General features: G+C 46.8%; 1 protein-coding gene across 5 annotated transcripts in view; it reads left to right on the forward strand.

Moving 5' to 3' along the window:
- The window catches only part of LOC119251364 (butyrophilin-like protein 1), a 43,473-nt gene that overhangs the window by 20,171 nt on the left and 1,730 nt on the right, over window positions 1–21,572 (forward strand). For 2 of the 5 annotated variants that reach the window (XM_054698676.1, XM_054698677.1), the window contains exons 3-10: window positions 210–557; window positions 3,590–3,871; window positions 3,988–4,122; window positions 4,282–4,302; window positions 4,395–4,421; window positions 5,399–5,425; window positions 10,851–10,877; window positions 11,277–13,827. In XM_054698676.1, coding sequence (XP_054554651.1) covers window positions 210–557; window positions 3,590–3,871; window positions 3,988–4,122; window positions 4,282–4,302; window positions 4,395–4,421; window positions 5,399–5,425; window positions 10,851–10,877; window positions 11,277–11,935 — 1,526 coding nt within the window. In that variant the 3' untranslated portion in view covers window positions 11,936–13,827. Of the gene's footprint in view, window positions 1–209; window positions 558–3,589; window positions 3,872–3,987; window positions 4,123–4,281; window positions 4,303–4,394; window positions 4,422–5,398; window positions 5,426–10,850; window positions 10,878–11,276; window positions 13,828–21,572 lie in introns of those variants that run through there. The other 3 variants (XM_054698680.1, XM_054698678.1, XM_054698679.1) reach the window with 3 other exon arrangements.

Raw genomic sequence — 21,572 nt, forward strand, 5'->3', positions numbered from 1 at the left:
TCTTTGACATTATTTCTGGACCACAAGTTGTGGTTGGGAGATCTTTCCCAGATTCAGATTTGTCACTCTTAATCTTTCATGTCAGCTGTCTGCTCATAAGACACCTTCCCTCAGCCTGCCTGGGTCTCCCCCAGTGTTCCCTGATGGTGTGTGTTCCCTGATATGACTGTGTCTCTCAGCCTTTCTAATGCCCATGTCTGTGTTCACAGAGAGGTTCCGTGTGTTTGGCCCCTTACAACCCATAGTGGCCGAGCTGGGCAAGGATGTCACACTGCCCTGCTCCCTGTACCCAGCCATGAGTGCAGAGAACATGGAGTTGAGGTGGTTCCGGTCCAATATCGTGGAGTCAGTGTTCACCTATCAAGATGGACAGGAACGACATGAGGAGGTGATGGCCCAGTACGCAGGGCGGACCTCACTGGTGGGGAAATTCCTCAGTGAGGGGAAGGCTGCTGTGCGCATCCACAGGGTCCAGGCTTCTGACAACGGGCTGTACACCTGCTTCTTCAGCAACAGAGACTTCCGTGGGCAAGCCAGATTGGAGCTGCAGGTGGCAGGTTGGTGACATGATTGAATAACTCAGAGTCCTGGAGTTTTGTAATTGGGTTGAAAATAAGGGCAATGCAATTTAGTTTTTCTTTTCTTTATGAGTAAAAAAAGCCTTATTCATTCACGTTTTATGAAATGTAAATATACAGGGTACCTACCACATGTCTGGCCCTGTTCTAAATACTTGGATACAAAAGCAAATATAATAAAGTTCTTCACTCTGTGAGTTTATATTTGTGGTGGGAGAGAGAGCAATTGTAATAAATAACCAGGGCATAAATGGCATTTTGAAGTGAGAAGGGATAAGGACAGGAAGGTAAATGGAGCAGGGAGATGGGTCAGCAATGTGGGGTGGAGCTGAGGGGAGGTTACAGAAATATATAGCAGCTCAGGCTGGTGCCATGGGAGCAAAGACTCCATGGAAGTAGGATCATAGATGAGTAGATACCTGATGTGTGGATATTCCTTTCTCCCCAGTTTTTAGACAGATAATTACTAAGTATCATATGTAATGTGAAGCATACAGCATAATGACTGATTTGTATATATAGTGAAGTGATTGCCACAATAGGTTTAATCACATCTGTCTGCTATTATAGGTTTAATAAAAAGAAAGAAAAAGGAGCAAAAAGGGGAAAATTTCCTCATCATCAAAAAAAAAAAAAATTCTTTGGAGTTTGTCCTTTAACAACTTCCCTACATGGGCTTCCCCGGTGGCGCAGTGGTTGAGCGCTGGGTTGCGAACCTGCCCGCAGCCTCTGCAGCACCGGTTTGATCCCTGGCTGCTCCCCGGGCCACTCGAGGAGGGTCCCACATGGCGCGCAGACCTCTCCTGCCGCCCACTGCTCCCCTCAGCAGTGTACTTCGGTCCTTCTGTCTGCTCTGTTCCCCGCTCTGGTTCTGGTGAATTCTCTCACCCTCCCACGCTTCTGACTGTACCCAGTGCTTGTATAAATAAATAAATAAAATCTTAAAAAAAAATTCCCTTCATATCACTCAACAATGTTGGCTACCGGCATGTTTTACATTACAGGGAAGGGAATTTCTATATGGAGGCACAGCCCATGTGAATGACCTGTGGGGAGTGTGTGTTTGGTGTGTGATCTGCTCACATGGAGTCCTCATGGCTGGTGGGAGAGAGTGAGGAGCAGGGTGTTGTGAGGTGACAATACTCTCATAAAAAATGTGTTGAGTATATGGCAGAGAGTTCAAGGGTGGCTCCCAATGGTAATCAGAAACTCCTCCAAATGTGTAGATATTTGAGCTGGGATGTTATTTTATCTAACAGGGTTCTATAAAGCCCCTCAGGCCAGATGCGGAAAGGACGATGGAGTCCACAGAGCCTGCTGATTGTGGACAACAACAGTTAAATTCTATAGTTTGGGGTATTGGGCCTTGAGGGCCAGGGTGTAAAAAGTGTGATTAATGCAGAGAGAAGAGGGCTAGAGAGGAGTCACAAACAGAGTCACTGGTGCGCATGTTGTGGTGATTGTATGTGGAGCTATTGGAGATTTTCAGCACAGCAGCGCTTGGCATGGTGACTCTGGCAATAGTGGGGAGGAAAAGGGCAGAGACAATATCTGGAGTTGTGGTTGCAGTTACGGGGTGGAGAGGGGGCTGGTTCACACAGTGTTGGTGGGTGCACAGGAGGTGCCCTCATGTAGATTTAGAAATAACCCAATTGAATGAGGAGAATTGGGTCACAGAATTTAAAGAAGAAGGGATTGCAGAGGCTTCAGAGGCTTTGTAGAGTCTGTTTGATATTTAATGTCAGGAACATTAATAATTTGTATCAGTTACCTGTCACCATAATGCTGCTGTGTAACAAAGAACCACAGAAAAAATCTCTCAGTGGCCTGTAGAAATGGACTTGTATTAACATGGGCTTGTGGGGACTTCAGCTAACTGGGATGGACTTGACTACTTGCCATTGAACTTACTCCTAAATTTTTTGGTCAGATGAAAAGGTCACCCAGTGGACCTTGGCTGGGCTTGTTACATGAATGGTCATGGGCTCCTGGCTGAGGGAGGCCCGCTTCAGGGGAAATGCTGGTGACAGGCCCTGCTCTACCAGAACTACAATATTCTTCCGTGGAGATGGCAGAGGGAAGACCTCTGAGGCCAGCACTTTAAACCTCTGCTGAGTCACATGAGCTGATCTCTCATTAGACAGATGAAGTCACATGACTGAACCCAGAGTCAGAGTATGAGTAAAATGTACCTGGCAGAGTGTGAGCCTGATATGAAGAAGGGTGAAGAATTAGGAACATTTTTATTACTAATTTACCTCAGGTGAGACAACAGCATGAGTTCAGATGTAGAATTTTGGGTGTGAAGAGCATGTGAGGAATCCTGGCAGATGTAACCCACAGGGATGGGGCTATCAGGGAGGGAGATGGGGGTGCTGGTGAGGTGATAGCTGGAAGTGATATATGAGGAGACACAGAAGCTGAGGGAGAAGAAGTTCTGGGAGAGGGTGTGAGATATGATGGGATTTAAGGACTGGACCCTGGGACTGTGCTGCCTTCAAGGAGCAGGTGCAGGGAGAAAAGTCAGGAAAGGGGCTCAGGAGTGGCCCAAGTTACAACAAGCCACCCTCAGAGGGAAGTGACCAATCCAAGATGGAGTTTGTTTCAAGGTTAGGTCGGAAGTTTCCTGACTGAAAGGAGACTGAGTGAGAGGAACTTGGAGACTGGTGTTGACAAATGGGAGACTTTTGTTGAATCACAGAATGGACTAGGAGGAAAAGCTGCCAGATGGAGGCTGAGATGTTGGTGACAAATTAGAAAATACAGCTGTTCATGGATTATAAGGTATCCTGTTCTAACAAGAAAAGAATTCTACAAAGACTTGAACATGTTTATATAATTATAAAATTATAAAAATAATAAGTAGAAAGGTAGAGATGAACATGTCAGGTCATCATCTTGCTCCCCCAGGGATGGTCTCCCCCAGATCCCCCAGGATGCAGCTTGACAGCCTCTCCTGAAGTGTGCATAGGTAGGTTCTGACCCACCTGGCTCTCATCTTCCCTCCGCAGGTGTGGGCTCTGTCCCCCAAGTGCACATCTCAGGGCCAGAGGAGGACGGGGTGTGTGTGGTGTGCATAGCCTCAGGCTGGTTTCCAGAACCCCAGGTGCAATGGAGACACCCCCGTGGGGAGCAGTTCCTGGAGTTCTCCAAGGTCCAGGCCCAAGACACTGAAGGGCTGTTCAGCGTGGAGGCTGCTCTGGTGGTGAGAGACAGCTCTGTGGGGAGCGTGACCTGCTCCATTCTCAACCCCATCCTGCTCCAGGAGAAGGCCATGGCCATTGTCATCCCAGGTCAGTGCTGCTCCCCACTTCATGTTCCCTGCAATATCAGATGCACCCCCAGCACTCTCAGGTGTGCTTGGCTGGACTGTGTCCTGATGGCATCCCTGTGGGGTCTCTGACTGCAGAGCCCTTCTTCCCCCGGGCCTCTCCCTGGAAGCCAGCTTTCCTGGTAATTCTGCCCTTGCTGCTGCTGCTGCTCCTGGGGGCTGCCTGCTACACCTGGAGAGAGCATTCTACACAGGAACTCCAGAAAGCTCTAGGTAAACTCTGCTCTCTCTCCCGAAATCTTCGTGTCCCCTTTATTGGTGACATTCTGGTTCTTAGCTCTAGGACACAGAGAGATTCATTTTTGTGTTTTCTCTAGGCACACATTTTGTTCTTAGGTACAGTTTATGCTTATATTTTTAATTCTCTTTCAGATGAGCTCCAGGCAATTCTAGGTAAGCTCTGTTCTCCCTCCTGAACTCTCTGTATCGCCTTCATGGGAGACATTCTGGTTCTTAGTTTACCTGATTCCTGTGTTACCTTTCAGACCAGAGGAAGGCAGCTTACCTGACTGGTGAGTGATGCTCCAGGGGTCCTAGATCCCTGTCTCGTGTACTCAGGGGCCCCTCCCCTTCGGTGTCTCAGCACAGACATGTGGACCATTCCCCGGGGTGGAAGTGGTTGCTGGTAGGAGGCAGGACCCTGCTCCATGGGCTTTCCAGATCTGGGTGCTGCTTTCTCCCCATTGTTGGGATCCTGGTGGGGTGGTGCCCTTTGAGTCTCCTGCATCCTGGTATCATTCCAGCCCTGAATTTCCCACCATGTTGCTGGATTTCTCGTCCTCAATTCATCTCGTTCTTGGTCAGCACCTGGAAGTAAAGCAGTGGCTCTGGGTTTTAATAAGTAAATGGACTCTTGAAGTTTAGGAGTGTGACCTCCTGCCCTTTCTCCCCAAACAACCCCAAGGAGAGTCTGTTCTCTCTGCTCCTGAAGATGCTGATCAGTGGTGCTAGGAGAGGATGGGGTGACCTTGCATGGGAGGGAGTGGGGGGACTTTCCCTCTCCCAGAGAGTGTTTATCAGTAGAAATACTGCATTGGAGGAAGATGGGCCATTTCTACTCTGGAGCTGGTGTGATATCCATGTTGTGTTTTTATTTCATCTTCCCACTAATTTCCAAGGAAATACTGAAATGTGGAATAATATGTTCATTAAAAAACATCTTCCAATATACTGTTTTTGATGCTGTGTAGCAATACTGAGTAATAGGTGAAGCAGGAGCTTTGAAGTCTTTGAGGCCAGGAGCTGGCCCAAAGCCCCACAGCAGCAGCAGCAGCAGGTAGGGCTGGGTCAGTCTGTCCTGCAGGCTCCTGACCTGAGCCATGGGTTTTCCCACCACCCCCAGTAGTCTGACAGGGCAGGAGGTCGTGACCTCTCAGCCTCTCCCATCCACCCTCTAGAGATTCTCACCTGTAGAACAAGAGGAGTCCAGGGCCCCTGGATCACAAGAGCAGCTGCTTGTGCTAAGTCTCACCTGTGTGTTCCTTTTCAGCCTGGAGGAAGGCCCAGCTGTATGCAGGTGAGTGGCCCTGGGGTCCTGGGACCCCTTTCCAGCCTCCTGTCTGCCCCTTCTCTATCAGGGATCCCCACCATGAAGAACCTGGGGTCCCTGGTCTTCCTTCACTCTGGAGCCTCCATCTGGGAACTTCAGGGTTCCCCTTGTGAGCTCAGACCTGCCTCCACTTGCCCTGTCCTCCCTGCAGGTCATTGGGGTCAGGACATGGTCACCTAGTCCTTTGTTGTGGGATTGGACAGTGGATGTCAGTGTGAGGAAAAGCTGCAGCAGGGGCAGATGAGTGGTTCAGGATTTGCTGATCTCTTGAAAATTCCAGACATCCTACTTCCTGCTTCGGAGTCATATCTTGCTAAGGGGTCCTGGGTTATGGATCCTTCTGGATTCAAAATTTCAGTCCTATTTTGGATCTAGTTTTTGTTTCCTGTTTCCTCTTGATTCTCTGTCTTCTCATGCATGCTCTGATTCATATTCTAGCTGCATTTTTCTTCTAATCCTTGTGGGTGCTGAGGAATCAGTTGTTTAGTGAAGATGTCTGAGTCTGGGTCAGAGCTTCTGGGGTGTTTATGTCTCTTAGGCAGGGGCCTGTGAAATTTCTGAAATTGCTGTAAAATCCAGTTTGTGTGTGTGTGTGTGTTGTGTGTGTGTACTTTTTGTGTCTTTATAACAAGATGCACAATGTATGATTTTTAGAACCATCATCTTTTTAAGGAGAATTCTATTTGACAGTCTCATGGTTGCTATTATTTGTTTTTTTTTTTTTTTTTTTAAGAGGCAACTATGTAGACTGGAAAAGAACACCTAAAATGGTTATAATCTGTTTCCAAAGAATAGGAGGGAAATGTGAAAGAAAAGTCTGGATGCAGATAGAAAGGGGAAGGAAGGAGAGGGGTGTGTGGGAGAAGAGCCTTCTAGAGGTTTTGGGCACAGTCACCAGTTGGAATCTGTGCTGTGCAGAAACTGTGCAAGGCTTGGGAATGAAACACAGTGGGCCTTTGGAAGTCCTTCAGATAAACTCATACTTTTAAAACCATTATGAGGTGACCATCTCACTGCATTGCCTCTCACATGAGCTCCCCCTTTCACCCCAGGGCAGGGTCTGCACAGGGTCCTGCAGGGAAGGTCAGAGATGCTGATGACGGGAGATCTGAGAGTCCTGAGCCTGAGTCACATGCCCTTTCCCTGATCAGGGGTTTGTTTATGGTCCTGGACACAGACCCTGAGCCACAGAGATGGGGGTTATTAGGGTGGGGCCTGGGGACCTGGAGTGTGAGGACCCTCCTGAGAGTCTCCCTGGTTCCCCTGGGGCTCATTTCCACACAGTGAGGAGCACAGAGTCATCTTCACCATCATTCCAGCCTTTGCTGAGTTCGTGTCTCATGCATTTTAGCATAAACTGTCCTTTGGCATGCCAAAACAATGATGTGTTTGAATGAAAGAAACACCAGTAATACACTAGAATCAACATTTTGATATTGACAGATTCACAGATGGATACATGTGTGATCTCGTATTATTTGTAAAATTTAACAAAAATGTTTTATAAAGTTTTGCTACAAAAATTGACTAGCACAGTGACATGCATACACAGTCCTGGGCACACTGTGTCTCACATTAAATGCCACTTTGATCTTCTCTTTTTGCTCCTGCTTGTTGCGAGCCAGCCGCAGCAGTCTGGGTGTCAGGGGTTCCTGAAGGATGGGAAGGCATCAGCGCAACTGTAGAGAAATGACAAGGGAAGGGGAAGGGAGAATGAGGAGATGAGGACACTTGATCAGGGTGCTGACATCATCCCGCTGAGGGTCTCAGCAGCCCTTTATTTATACATTTCAAGCAAACCAGCAAACTGTGAGTGCATAAGCATATGCATTAAGGCAGGAAGATAACAATCATCACATCATTCTCAAGAACAGTCAAGTGTCTATTTGCCCACCTGCAGAGATCATGACATTTATTATTTTTTGATTTAAAGAAGGCACAGTTGCTCAACAAAAGTGCTCTTAGAGTAGTCATTTACCTTAAACAACCACACAGTCATTTTATTACTAGCAAAAAGCTTACTCTACTACTGCAACTAACATTTCTATGTTTGCCATAGTGAAGGATTAACTAAGGGCTAGGGGAAACAAAGGGCAGGAAGTTACCTGGGGGAAGGGAGACAAAGGGATTTTTTCTAACTAACCTACAAAGTTTAGACTAACATATAGCCAACTGATTAAAGCAAAAAACAGAAGGCTTTTATTTAGAAATTATCATCTATATTGTTTTAATATCGATTCGATATTAAAGAACCAAGGGCCTGGAGGGCGTTAATGCCAGGCAAGTCACCCTGACTCTTCCCTAGCCCCCAGCTCTCAATTAAGGGAGGAATTCTCCTAATCTAACAAAAGGGTTTTCTACCTACTACTCCCCTACTTATCTAGTCAGCCTAGTTTCTGTATCTAACTTTAAGATCAAGGGAAAATTCCTTTTGTCTGTAAGATTGTTGATTGTTGTTTTAAGGAACTACAAATATTTCATCAGGGGCAGGGTTGGAAATGGTTACAGCTTTTGATTTTCAGAATGGTTATCATGTGACATATCAGTTGTTGTAACATTGACTATTTCCAAGTGCATTATTTGTGCTCCATGGTTATTAGCTTGACCAGTCATAAAATTGCTGTTGACTTATTCTTGAATGCATACTCTAACAGCTGCCATACCAATTGTCACCTCCAGGGGAATCAGCCCTAAACAAACAGGAAGAATTTAGCAGGAGACAGCTATGGTGCCTCCTGGCTCATTAGGAATTTTCTTACACTTGGAGCATGGATCACATCTGCCACGCAACTGCTATCCTTAAAGTAAAGGACTTTCCTTCTCCAATTAGCCCTTGCCTCAAAGGACCACATCTCCATATTAAAGACTTGGCCAAGGGATGTTTACAGCCTTTTGTTCCCAGAAGTTTTTTCACTTGTTAATGTAAGGCCAAATGTTGAATTACTGCCTTTTGGCAGAGAACGACTAATTTTATAAAAAATGTAATATTTGTATCATGCAGTGCCATTTGCCATCAAATTGGTTATTCAGTGATTGATTAGTATTTGCAGTTTTACTTTTAAATGTGTATTTTAGCAATGGTAGAAACTAGCCATAAACAAATGAGAAAAATCTTGGAGGCAGCTAACGAGATTCCTGATTTTTCAGAAATCTGCCCCATGCCTGGACTTTTGTCAGACGACATGAGAGCATGGCTCCCCATACCTGCTGCTCCTATTCCTGTTCTCCTCCACACCCTCTTTTTTATTGCTGTATGAAGAAGTGTGGTGTAGAGCATTAGAGCTGGATGTCAAATAATGTCTCAGCAAAAACAAGTAAATTTAAAATCTTTTTTTTACAAAGAGGTCACATATATGCCACACAATCATTGCATGTGATCTTGTTTCTTATCATGCAAAGATGGAAATGCCGTTTTCTCTGAGTGAGCTTGTGCAGGTGTGGCTGGTGTCACGCATTTACACACCATGTGCACAAGAAGATGTTGTTCCTCATTCCTATAAATGTGCATCCTGGATTCTCCTCTCTCCCCCTCTCTCCTCACACAGTTGGGAAACACACACTCTTCCCTGACGACCTCTCAGAGTCTTGCTATGTCTGACCTGAGTGTTGGGGAATGACCTGCTTCCTCCTTCCTAGGCAGTCGTAGGGTGGAGGATGATATGGCCTTGGGGCTCTGCGGGGGAAGGGCCTGTGCTCCCATTTCAGTCATTTCAGGGGCTCCACTGGGTCACTGGTCTAAGACCCTGTGTGGCACATACTTAGGGGGGCAGGCATGTCCTGTCTGGTCATTAGTGCTTGTGGGTGACCCTATCTCTACAGCAGAGTCAGGGTCTGGGTCTGTCTCTGGTCAGCAAATTGATAAACCTTGTGTTTCCTTCTTCCTGTCCCACATGCTTGTCTTCCTCTCCTCACCCGTCCTTCCCTCCCTGCCTGCTCTCCAGGGCCCTCTCTCTCCCTCCATCTCCCCTCAGAGAAGGTGACACTTTGGGGTCCTCACCTGTCCACATACATCATGGGCCCCTGGTGCTCCCTCCAGACCCTCCCCTGCCAGGGCCCTGCTCACCTCCTGGGCCCCACATGGGGCATCAGAGCTCCAGCTGCTGCTGACACACGTCACCACACCCTGAGCAGTGTCACCCACACAGTTTATCATCTCACACGCCTGCAGGGCAGACACCTGAGACCGCGTCCTGGGACAAACTCCAGGGTCTGGCAGCTGCTTCCTTCCAGGAGCCCCTTCCTCTCCCAGGATCTAGGGCCCCTTGCATTGACTGGACCCCGTCCTCTGTCTACACAGTCTGCCATGCAGTCTCTTTATGGGCCTGCTGCCATCACCATGTGACTGTCTCTGAGCACAGGTGCAGGTTTATGGCTGTTAAGGCTCATGGAATTGGTTCCCCCTCATGATCCTCAGTAATATTCCTGTTTCCAGGTCCTGTCTCTGTCCCACCTGCAGGTTTCCCTTTCCTCTATCAAGGACACATGTTTACAGGGTCATGGGATGAGGACATGGACACCTTTGAAGTCATTATTCTGCTTATACAGAGAGGCTTTACTTTGAAGCTTCCATCTTTCTGGGCTCTTCTTGAAACAGTTGTGTCAAGCCAATGTGTTTGTTCTTCTCTATCTACAGGGATGGTTTTGTTTCCACCACACATGAAAATGTGGAAAGTTGTCACTAGTGTTTGATCCTCTTAGTGTGTGTCCATGTTCCCTATTCTCCACGTCTCTCTCCTCCTTAGGACCCTCCACCCCCTCCTGACTGTGCAGGACCCTCTGCTGCCATGTCCTTGGTCTCCTCACTCATGTCACTGTCACCTCCATGTCAGCTCAGTCACAATGTAGCTCTCTTTCTGTCTTTGTTTTTTTATTTGACAAGGAGATTTATTCAGAAACAAGTTGAAAAGCATTTCCTGTTGGTTTCCTTGTGTGCAGTCTTCCCCAGGCAGCCCCTGCTGCTACTTGTGTGTCAGGTAGGCATGGGCTGGATTCTGGTCTCTGTCCCCAGGGCTTACAGATAAGCTGCACATTCAGTTCTCTTAGTCTCTGTAAGTACACACAGTCCTTGATGTTTGATCTCCATAAGATTTTTTCAAGTAAATCTAGTTTGCAGGATGGGGTGTGGCTGATGACTTGAGAAGCATAAATGGATGGTCATTCTGTTCAGCTGGTGTCCAGCCCCTCAACCCCTGGGTATTAATCTGTATGACTTAGCTTTCATGGAATGTTGCTGTGGGGTGTGTGTGTATCAATCAAAAAGATAGATGTATCAACTAAATTTTTCGAAACATTTTCCCCATCAATCCTGTGTCCCTCTCCTGTAGAAAATGAGGCGTGGGCCCTGATGTGTCAACATCTAGAGTCCCTCACGTGACATGTGTATCTCTTGCAGATTGGCGGAAGGAGCAGTTCTGGGCCTGTGAGTGACTCTTTCTCTCTGGGGCTGCTCAGCTTCTGGCCTTTCCTTCCGTTCTCTGTGTGGGCACAGACTCTGCACACTCCGTGGGGGTGGGGTGGGTGCAGCTGTGATGTCACACAGCTGGGATTGGGGGGGATGACTGGTCATGGGTGCTGAAGGGGCTTCTTTGTCCTTGGGGTACAGGTGGATCCCCAAATGCCCTGTGACATATCTGACCCCCAGTAAAACTTGTGGCTCCTTCTCTTCTTTGGGAGACTGTGTGCTGGAGACACAGGCTCTCATTTCAGAGCAAATATCCTTCCCACCACACTGCTAAGAATCTCGGGTGAGGACGTCTGTGCCCTTGTTATGGGGCTGAGGGTGTGGAGGGCCTTAAATAATGGGTCCTTCTCGCTGCAGGGCCTGTCACTCTGGATCCGGGTTCTTGTGACAACAGAATTGTAATCTTTCATCACAAGAAGAGCCTGTGGTGTTCTTATTATAACACACAAAAAGGATTATTTCTTTGTGGTCTTGAGGGCATCACTTCAGGGCGCTGTTACTGGGAAGTAGAGGTCGGGTATCCATACAGAACTGAGTGGGGTCTAGGGGTCTGGAGGAAAGATGAAAAAACAAGACACAATGATCCGACCCCGCGAGATGGGTTTTGGGTTATTGCCCATTTCAACAACATTTTCCAAGCCTTTACTGACCCTTCTACTCCACTACCCCATAGGCACATTCCCTACAGAGTGGGGGTTTTCCTGGACTATGATCACGGGGACGTCTCCTTCTATGACATGACTGATGGCTCCCACATCTTCTCCTTCCCTCCTGAGTCCTTCTCTGGGACTCTCCTTCCATACTTCGGGTGTTATTTTGGAAATGTGTCCATGACCATCTGCCCCCTGGTGGCTGGGCCCCAGAAGCCCTCTGTGCCCATGAACAATCCTCCTTCTCTGGAGGAGCCTGTGAGTCCCTCAGGGGAGGGGATCCCCTCAGGCTCTGGTGTGGATGGGGCTCCCCCAGGGCCTGAAGCCCCCCTCCTCCCCTGCACCCCTGAGACCGTGTCCTCATGAGGCTCCTCCCTACCCAGCCCAGGCCTGGGCGCTTCTTAGGGCTTCAGGTTCCCTGTGGCAAACCTGTGAGTGAGTCCCGAATGCTGGAGTCTCATCCTCCTGCTCTGGGTGCTGATTCCTGGGCCGTGGCTGAGAGAACAGTCAGGTCAGGCCTTGGGCTGAGGACAAAGAGGATAGAATTGACTTACTTTGAACTGGTTTGGGATAATTTGAATTTTTCCATCAGAACCCATTTTTCTTTTGGTAAAACAAATATTTCATGTGGTTTTCATGCTGTTAAGACAAGAAAGGGGATCAGCTGAATTATTCTCCTAAGTTTATTGGAGTTTACTTTATCCAACTCGAGTTTGTGCAGAGGAACCCAGAGTCTAATGAAGGGTCCCCAGGTCTATTTTGAGGGATCTGGACTCTCTAACTAGGAAATTTAAGCATCCAAAATATTTCATGGAAATGGCATATGATGGATTTAGAAGAGCCTAATATTCTGTGTTATATTCTTCTTATTTTGGAATGGATGAAATACAACTGTATTTTCCCTCCAAAACTCAGTAAATTTATATTACTAGTGATAAACTTGCAGTGTGTTAATTTTTGGAACTCAAAAATGTAAGGTTGGCACAGGGGGCCTGCTGAGGGCCCCAGGCTGTAGGCACAAGGAGGGGCCTTGAAACTGCAAAGGGAATTCCACCTTTGCCTCAGCTCCTAGAACCAGAGGCCTCCACCTGACACAAACAGGACCTGATAGCGATCAAACAGAAACCACCAAAAAAAAGGTCTTTGGTTCCGAATACCCAGTTTGCCACCCAACCTTTCTCACTGTATAAAAGGACATCTCCCCCCACAAAGGACACAACTTCACTGAGCCCCAAGGGGGCCCGCAAATCTTGCCCAGCACCACAATAAAGTTCCTGCCTGTCAGAAACTTGGCCTGGCTCTCCTTTCTTTACACACCAATCCTTTCAAAAAGGATCTGCTTCTCTTTTTGTGTCAACACCTATTGGAAAGAAGAAAACTGCTCCCTGAATTAAGATGAGAATAAAGAAGAGACTTTCAGAGTTGGGGTGACATGGGGGCTGTGACCTGAGCTTCAGGTGCCCCTGTACTGACTCGGTTCTTCTGTTAGGGGGAAAGGATGTCCTGAGCTAATCCCATACAGGCTTTGTGGACCCCATCCCCACTCCAGACTAAAGCCATCAAGACATTGGGAAAGACAAATCCCATCACCACCAAAGGGAAGGTGGCTGGGACCTAAGCGTGGAGTTGGGCAGCCAGGTTGGATATAAAAAACCAAACACGTGGGCCTTGGACTGGCCCGCTATCGCTCGCCTCCCTGCTTCACGGCTCCTGGCTTGCAGCCAGCTCTCAGCGCGCCATTTGGGATTCCTGATCGGCAGATCGGGTAGGACTCATTTAAAACTTTGTCTCCCACTTTTCTCCCTGAGCTGTACATTTCCTCATTTCCCCTTCCCTTGTAAATAAACCTTTTATGAACCTTTCGCGTGTGCCTGCAGTAGAGCATTGATAAGTCCTTTTAAGTGCGCGGGTGAGGACCCACATTCAGGCACCCCGTTTTGTATCTGGGTTGCTCTACACCAGATTGGCACCCAGCGTGGTTTCCAAGTTATACCCGCGGTTGACCAGCCCAAAGTAACATTCCTTGTGTTGGTCACCATAAGCACACTACTTCTGCAGGACTCGCAATATAATATTTGTCTCAACACCTGAAAAGTCTGTTTTTTCCCTGTGTGTACAGCCCTTGTGGGTGCATTTTTGACTCAAATATGGCCTCAACCATGAGCCTATACAGTTTCATCCCTAGCCTGAGTTCTTTCAGTTTCCTTCCGGCCTTGAATATGAGTAGCCTTCTTCCATTAAATATCACCACCAGTTTCATTAATATAAATACTTTGATGAAGCCTGGTGTATGGCACTTGATTTTATTATTGTGTACATACATGGGTGGTTTACAAGCCATCCCTTTACAGTCTGTGCTTCTGGGTGTTTTTTTTGGTAATATGTGTAAGCACCATTTGCTACACTCTTGTTTCTGTGAGAGGTAGATGTTCTACTTCACATACTGAGAATGTGCAACAACACATTCAGGCTCTTAACTTAGCCATGCAACAACAACTTCAGGCTTTTAACGTGGCCATGCAACAACAAAATCAGGCCTTTGATTTAACTATTAAGTGCATGAGGGATGAGAACCGTAACATCTTTGAGTCAGTTTATAAAAGCATACAAGATCAAGCTTTTAAAAATATGCAGGACCGGATAGAGGTCGCCCTCCATAAATTGGATATGGCAGAGGCTTGCCTATTTGCAGCGGACCAGCACAGCAGTAGACGATGGGGCTGTCTCAGGGTTGAGAGACTGCGCAGGGTGGTCAGGGATTCGGTTAAAGAAATGACAAACAGACACACTTCAAGAGAGAGTGTAAATCTGAGTGCGCTTTATTTTTGTTAGTGGCCAGTATATATGTTTTTTCTAAAGGCATAGGATCGGTGAACATCAAAGAAATCAGCTTGCTCATAGGTTTAGCTTATTATTGACAGGGCAGTGATTTATGTCCAAAATACATCTGGACCTAGCCACATTCCTAAGTAGACAGGCTATTAACTCTTTCTTATATTTTTGTTGTACTAATTACTACTACTACTACTTACTCATGTTTATTCATAATTAATTGTCATGGGTGAATTTATATTATAATGCAGTTAATATCAAAGGTACTAAAGTCAAGCACATAATAGAAAGATTATTAAACTAACAATTCTATTATAACACAGTGTTTAGTAATGTTTCATTTGCATTAGCCTAATTATTAAATTATGTATGTTTTTTAATTAGCAATCAATGACCAGAAAAAGGAAAGATTTTAGAAAGATAGTTGTAGCAGAATAAAGTTTGTGGGCCTTGAGAAAGCGAGATAAGGTTCCAGGTGGTCAGCATTTCTTTTAATCATCTTTGTGGCAGCTTCTGGTGGTCGTTATCTCTTGGCAGGCATTCGGCTTCTCTGCATCTTAGGGAGTTTGCTGTTCTCCCCCTGCGCGCATGGTTCCTTGCCCACGCCGGACCTCAGGGACCATGGCAACAGCCATTAGCCCTGAGGGTCACTGCAGGGGGAGGTGCAGCACCTATTGGCACAGAGAAAGGATAGCCCTTCCCCTTTCCATGAGGACTGCCAGCGGGCAGAGTTAGAAGAGGAGGAGAATCATATTTTAAATACTTTAAATACATCAGGACAAAATCCACTTCCATGTGACAAGGCCCCTCCTGTGCAGACCCCTGAGGCTTCACAACCTCCACTGCCCTCTGGGGAGGACGCTAAAATGGCGTCTCCTCCCCACACTAGACTCGGCACCCATTTTGGCAGGAAGGATCACCCTGAGGCAGGACAGTTTCCCCTTCACCAGATGCCAATGGGTGGCTTAAATGAACATGGGAGACCTGCTGGGTACTTTTGGTCGCACCATCCGTTCAGTACTGCGGACCTCCTAAATTGGAGGAGCTCTGTTCCCTCGTACCGGCAGGCTCCTAAGAGGATGGCGAATTTGTTTGCCTCTATCTTCGTCTCCCACCGCCCTACCTGGGCAGATATACAGTCCATGCTACATACTTTATTAACTCTGGATGAGCGGAGAATGGTATTTAGGAAAGCCAGGGAGGAGGCTAACCAACTCCACCAACAGGATAGGCAGTCCCCAGAGCCAGAGGTTGTTGTCCCAGAGAAAGATCCTGGATGGGACCCTAACAATGGACGAACGGCGATGTTGGATCTGTATAAAAAAATGTTTATTGGTAGGACTGCAGCAGGGGATCCCCAAACAAAAAAACTTTAACAAAATATTGCAACTCGAGCAAGAAGCTAATGAGGATCCATCAGAGTTCCTTGAGAGGATTATTCAAACTTACACTAACCACACAGATATAAACCCAGATGCCCCAGAAAATGCTTGTCTGATCACTATGGCTTTCATTACCCATAGTGCCCCAGACATAAAGAAAAAGTTAGCTAAGGTGGGCGGTGTCACAGAGATGAGTCCGTCCCAGGTAATGGACCTGGCATTTAGGGCTTATAATAATAGAGAGGACAGGAGACCGAAACCTGCGACTGCTTTCTTAAAAGAGAACACAGATCAGGGTTTCAGGGAAACAATAATGGACAGAGACGTGAACCCAAAGGAAGAAATCAGTGTGCTTTCTGTAGGGAAGAGGGACATTGGAAGTACAGTTGTCCTAGATTACAGGGAAGCAGAAGACGCAATAATTATAGAAGGCAGGATAGAAGACAGAGAACACCAAGATATGATGATTCATATAGGGGTTACAAGAGGGAATATAGGAGGAGTACACAGAACCAGGAACCAAGGAGAGAGGAAAGAAGACAAATGTTAGCACAGAGTAGAGGCTCAGATGATGATAGGGAATACAGACAGAGAAGGAATTGAGAGCCCAGTACAGAGGAAAGGAGACAAATAACAGCACAGGGTAGAGCCTCAGGTGAAGATAGGAGGGAATATAGACAGAGTAGAAGGAATATGTAATATGTGTAAGTGCCATTTGCTACACTCTTGTTTCTGTGAGAGGTAGATGTTCTTCTTCACATACTGAGAATGTGCAACAACACATTCAGGCTCTTAACTTAGCCATGCAACAACAAATTCAGGCTTTTAATGTGGCCATAAACAAGTATGGCCAAGTGCAGAGGAAAGGAGACAAATGATAGTTCACGGAGAAAGTTCAGATGCAGAATAGGGGTGCCCCGGAACTCAACTAGATTTAGAGAAGCCCATTAGAATAACCCCCTCAGAGCCCCGGGTAACACTCGCTGTGGGGGATCATCTCATCGATTTCTTGGTGGACACTGGAGCGACATCCTCAGTTTTGAATTCAAAATTAACTAAAATGAGCAAAGAGAATGTAGCAGTCACTGGGATTACGGGAAGGCCACAACAGAAAGCCTTCTTACAACCTTTGGAGTGCCAGCTGGGCACCACACAGCTCCAGCATAGCTTCCTATACATGGAAGAGTGTCCAATCCCTCTACTTGGTCACGACCTTTTAAGTTAGCTAAACGCACAAATTATATTCTCACCAAAACATCAGAGGCTTCACCTACATGTACCTCCAGAGCACGCTCTGCGGTTCCAGATGTTACTTACTCAAGATGTTCCACCGAAAGGTGAAATTTTACCTCCAGAAATTTTTGAAAGAGTAAGTAAATGGGTATGGGCTGATGGAACCCCAGGACATGCGAAAAATGCAGAGCTTGTAAAGATAGAAGTGATAGGGCCTCCCCGGTAGCGCAGTGATTGAGCGCTGGGTTGCGAAGCTGCCCACGGCCTCTGTGGCACCGGTTCGATCCCCGGCTGCTCCCCGGCCACCAGAAGAGGGTCCCACATGGCGTGCAGACCTCTCCTGCCGCCCGCTGCTCCCCTCAGCAGTGTACTTCGATCCTTCTGCCTGCTCTGCTCCCCGCTCTGGCTCTGGTGAATTCTCTCACCCTCCCGCACTTCTGACTGTACCCAGTGCATGTATAAACAAAAACAAAAACAAACAAATAAATAAATAAAAAGATAAAAAGATAGAAGTGATAAAGGGGAGCAGAACCCCGAGGAGGAAGCAATATCCCTTAAAGGAGGAGGCCTTGAGGGGAATTGAGCCAGTATTGAAAAGGTTCCTTCAATCTGGATTAATTCGGCCCTGCCACTCACCGTACTACACTCCGATTCTGCGAGTGAAGAAACCCCATAAGGCGAGTACCGTTTTGTCCAAGATGTAAGGGCCATTAATGACATTGTTCGGGATTTACATCCCACCGTGCCTAATCCCTACACCTTATTAACTGCCATACCCGATGACTTTGGTTGGTTTTCGGTATTAGACCTGAAGGATGCCTTTTTCTGTATCCCAATAGATGTCCAGGATCAACCGCTTTTTGCCTTCGAGTGGCTATACCCTAAGTCCAAGAACACTCTCCAGTATTGCTGGACTGTGCTACGACAGGGGTTTAAGAACTCCCTAACTATTTTTGGGGAAATACTGGACAGGGATCTCAGGAAGGTTCAATTAAACCAGGGCGTATTGTTGTGATACATAGATGATTTATTGATTGCAAGTCCAGACTACAAATCTTGTCTGGAAAATACCATTGTGGTACTGAAACATCTGGCAGAAAGTGGCTATAAGGTGTCACCTCAAAAGGCACAGATCTGTAAACGAATGGTGACGTATTTGGGGTCTGAAATTAAGAAAGGTAGACGGAGCTTGATGACAGAAAGGAAATAAGTGATTTCAGCCCTTAAAGTCCCCAGCAACCGGAGACAGTTGCGCGGATTTTTGGGTATGGCTGGGTTTTGCAGAATTTGGATTCCTAACTTTGGATTACTAGCAAAACCCCTTGGGCCTCCCCGGTGGCGCAGCGGTTGAGCGCTGGGTTGCGAAGCTGCCCGCAGCCTCTGCAGCGCCAGTTCAATCCCTGGCTGCTCCCCGGCCACTGGAGGAGGATCCCGCATGGCGCGCAGACCTCTCCCGCCGCCTGCTGCTCCCCTCAGCAGTGTACTTCGGTCCTACTGCCTGCTCTGCTCCCGGCTCTGGCTCTGGTGAACTCTCTCACCCTCCCGTGCGTGCTTCTGACTGTACCCAGTGCTTGTATAAATAAATAAATAAATCTTTTAAAAAAAAAAAATAGCAGAACCCTTGTATGATGCTCTCAAAGGCCTGGACTCTGAAACTTTGTCTTGGACCCCAGAATGTCAAAAGGCCTTTGATGAAATAAAAGTAAAGTTGATCTCAGCACCAGCATTAGGGCTTCCAGATCTTAGGAAGCCATTCAGACTTTATGTACATGAGAGACAGGGGGTTGCCCTAGGAGTGCTAATCCAATTGTTGGGGCCAGAAATGCAGCCCGTTGCATATCTGTCCAAACAATTGGACCACACCACTAAGGGATGGCCTCCATGTTTGCGTGCTGTGGCTGCCACTTGTGACCTCCTACATGAGGCAGAGAAGTTTACATTGGGTCAGCCCATCACTGTGTGTGTCACATCAGGTCTTGACATTGCTAGAGCAGAAGGGTGGACTTTGGTTGACTGCCGGGCGAATGGGAAAATATCAAGCAGCTCTGTTGGACAATCCTAATGTGAATCTGCAGGTTTCTAACTCACTGAATCCCGCCACACTGCTTCCAAGCAATGCTGATGGACCTGAGGATGACACTTTAATCCACAACTGTTTATAAAGCATAGACACAGTGTATGCCAGCCGACCAGATCTGACTGACCAGCCTCTGCCAGACCCAGAGTGGGAGCTATTTACAGATGGCAGCAGCTTCATGGACCAAGGCTGTCGATGTGCGGGATACACAGTGGTGACACTCCAGAACACAGTGGAAGCCAAAGCTCTTCCGGCAGGTACATCAGCACAAAAAGCCATGCATTGGAACTCTCGAAAGGTAAAAGAGTCAATATATTTACTGACTCCAAGTACTCTTTTATGATTCTCCATATGCATGGGGCCATTTGGAAGGAGCGGGGACTTCTTACTGCCAGTAACAAGGACGTCAAACACCCATTAGAAATCCTGGCGCTGTTAAAGGCAGTAGCTTTACCATCAGCTGTTGCCGTGATGCATTGTCCTGGCCACCAAAAGGGTGGGTCTGACATGGCAAAGGGCAATAGGGCAGCCGATTGGGTAGCTAAGGCAGCTACCCGTTCTGCCCGTTCTGCCCTCCAGGGTGCACTCATCCCTCTTGTGGACCTGACTCAGTATGCTCCTGAATACACTGAGCGGGATGAGGAGAGAGCTCGTGCATGGGGATTTACTGAGATTGACCCCAGCTCCACTTGGAGAGTAAACTCTCATGGGATGATACTCCTCCCGGAGGCCCTGGTATATCTGGTGCTAAAACATTTTCATGAAGGATCTCACTATGGGAGAGATGCCTTATTAGAAACAGTGCGCCCATATTTGAAGGGCCCGTATTTACACAAAATAGCACAACGGATCACCCGAGGTTGTGAATTATGTGCCAGGAATAACCCCAAGACTAACTCCCACCCTAAAGCCATTGGGGTTCAATATCGGGGCAAGTGTCCTTTTGAGGACTGGCAGGTGGACTTCACACAAATGCCTAGACAACAGGCAACTTCAAATACCTCTTGGTTTTTGTGGACACGTTCTCAGGATTGGTGGAAGCATTTCCCACAAAGACGGAAAAAGCTTCCGAGGTTGCAAAACAGCTACTGAAAGAGATAATCCCTCGCTTTGGGCTGCCGGACTCTATCCAGAGTGATAATGGGCCGGCATTTGTCTCTGGCGTCACTCATGCAGTAAGCAGTGCGTTACAGATCAACTGGAAATTGCATGCTGCATGGAGACCGCAGTCTTCCGGGCAAACAGAAAAGATGAACCATACCTTGAAGAAATCCTTGGCAAAACTGTGCCAAGAAACACAACTTCGTTGGGACCAGGTACTATCCCTTGCCCTCCTCCACATAAGAGTGGCACCTAGAAGTGGGCTACAATTAAGCCCCTTTGAGATTGTGTTTGGAAGACCTTTCCAGGCCTCAGTTCTGAAAGCCAGTCCGGAAATAGCACAAGATTGCCGGATCACACAATATGTGAAACACATCTAGGAGGTTCTGGCAGTGATTCATAACTTTGCAACCTCGAGAATCTCTATGCCTCCTGATCAACCATTGCCACCCTTCAGACCTGGAGATCAGGTCTTACTGAAGACTTGGCAGAGTGGGGATGCTCAAAACCAGCTGTCAGAAAAATGGACTGGTCCCTATGATGTTTTGTTGCGCACACATAACTTCTCTGAAACTTGCAGACATAAAACCCTGGGTACATCATTCCAGAGTTAAGAAAGCCCCAGGAGGAACTGACCCAGAGACCAAGTTCCATTGGTCTTGTGAACCCATTGAGGACTTGAGATATTTGTTTAAGAAACAGACTAAAACTTGAATATTACTGACTTCTTTTCCAGTTATTGTTGCAGGATACCCAAGGACTCACTTTTTCTGAAGAAACCCTGAGAAAACTAACATGCTCTAACCAATCTTCTTCCTTTCAAAGTTTAGGAGACGTGAAATAACATCTAGGAGCATGCATATGCTGCCACTATTTTTTTGCAAAGAAAGGTTTTCAATCTTGATTTTGATTTTGTTATTTCTTTTTTAACTTTTTGCTTTTTTTTAACTTTGAGGTTTTTCTTCTCTGCTTTTTTTGTTACTTTGGCCAATGAGTGAACCTGCAGTTGTATGAGCTATCCCACGAGTGATAAATGGTAACTAAAGTGCTCTTTGTGTCTATATGTTGTATGTCTGTATGCCCTTTCCTGTGTCCTTGTCTTGACATGCAGTGTTTGAAAAATTGGTACACATGGTGCCCATAGACATTGAAGGAAAAAAAAAAGCCTCCAGTTATGAGGAAACACAAAGGTTATGGTTAAATTGTCAACATTGTACTAGTGAACTAAGCCGGTGCCTTCATAGAGATTGAACATTGTTGTTTCTGTTATTTTTCTGATATTTATGGCAAAGCTTCCCAGAAATCTAAATTCAAGTACAAATTTGGTAGCCTGTCATTTGGCTGATGCAAGGAAATTTTGTGGAACCTCAGTAGAGCC

Source organism: Talpa occidentalis, unplaced genomic scaffold (genome assembly GCF_014898055.3).
Source record: "Talpa occidentalis isolate TD23 unplaced genomic scaffold, MPIMG_talOcc4v2.1 talOcc4.2, whole genome shotgun sequence".
NCBI classification, from domain to species: domain Eukaryota; kingdom Metazoa; phylum Chordata; class Mammalia; order Eulipotyphla; family Talpidae; genus Talpa; species Talpa occidentalis.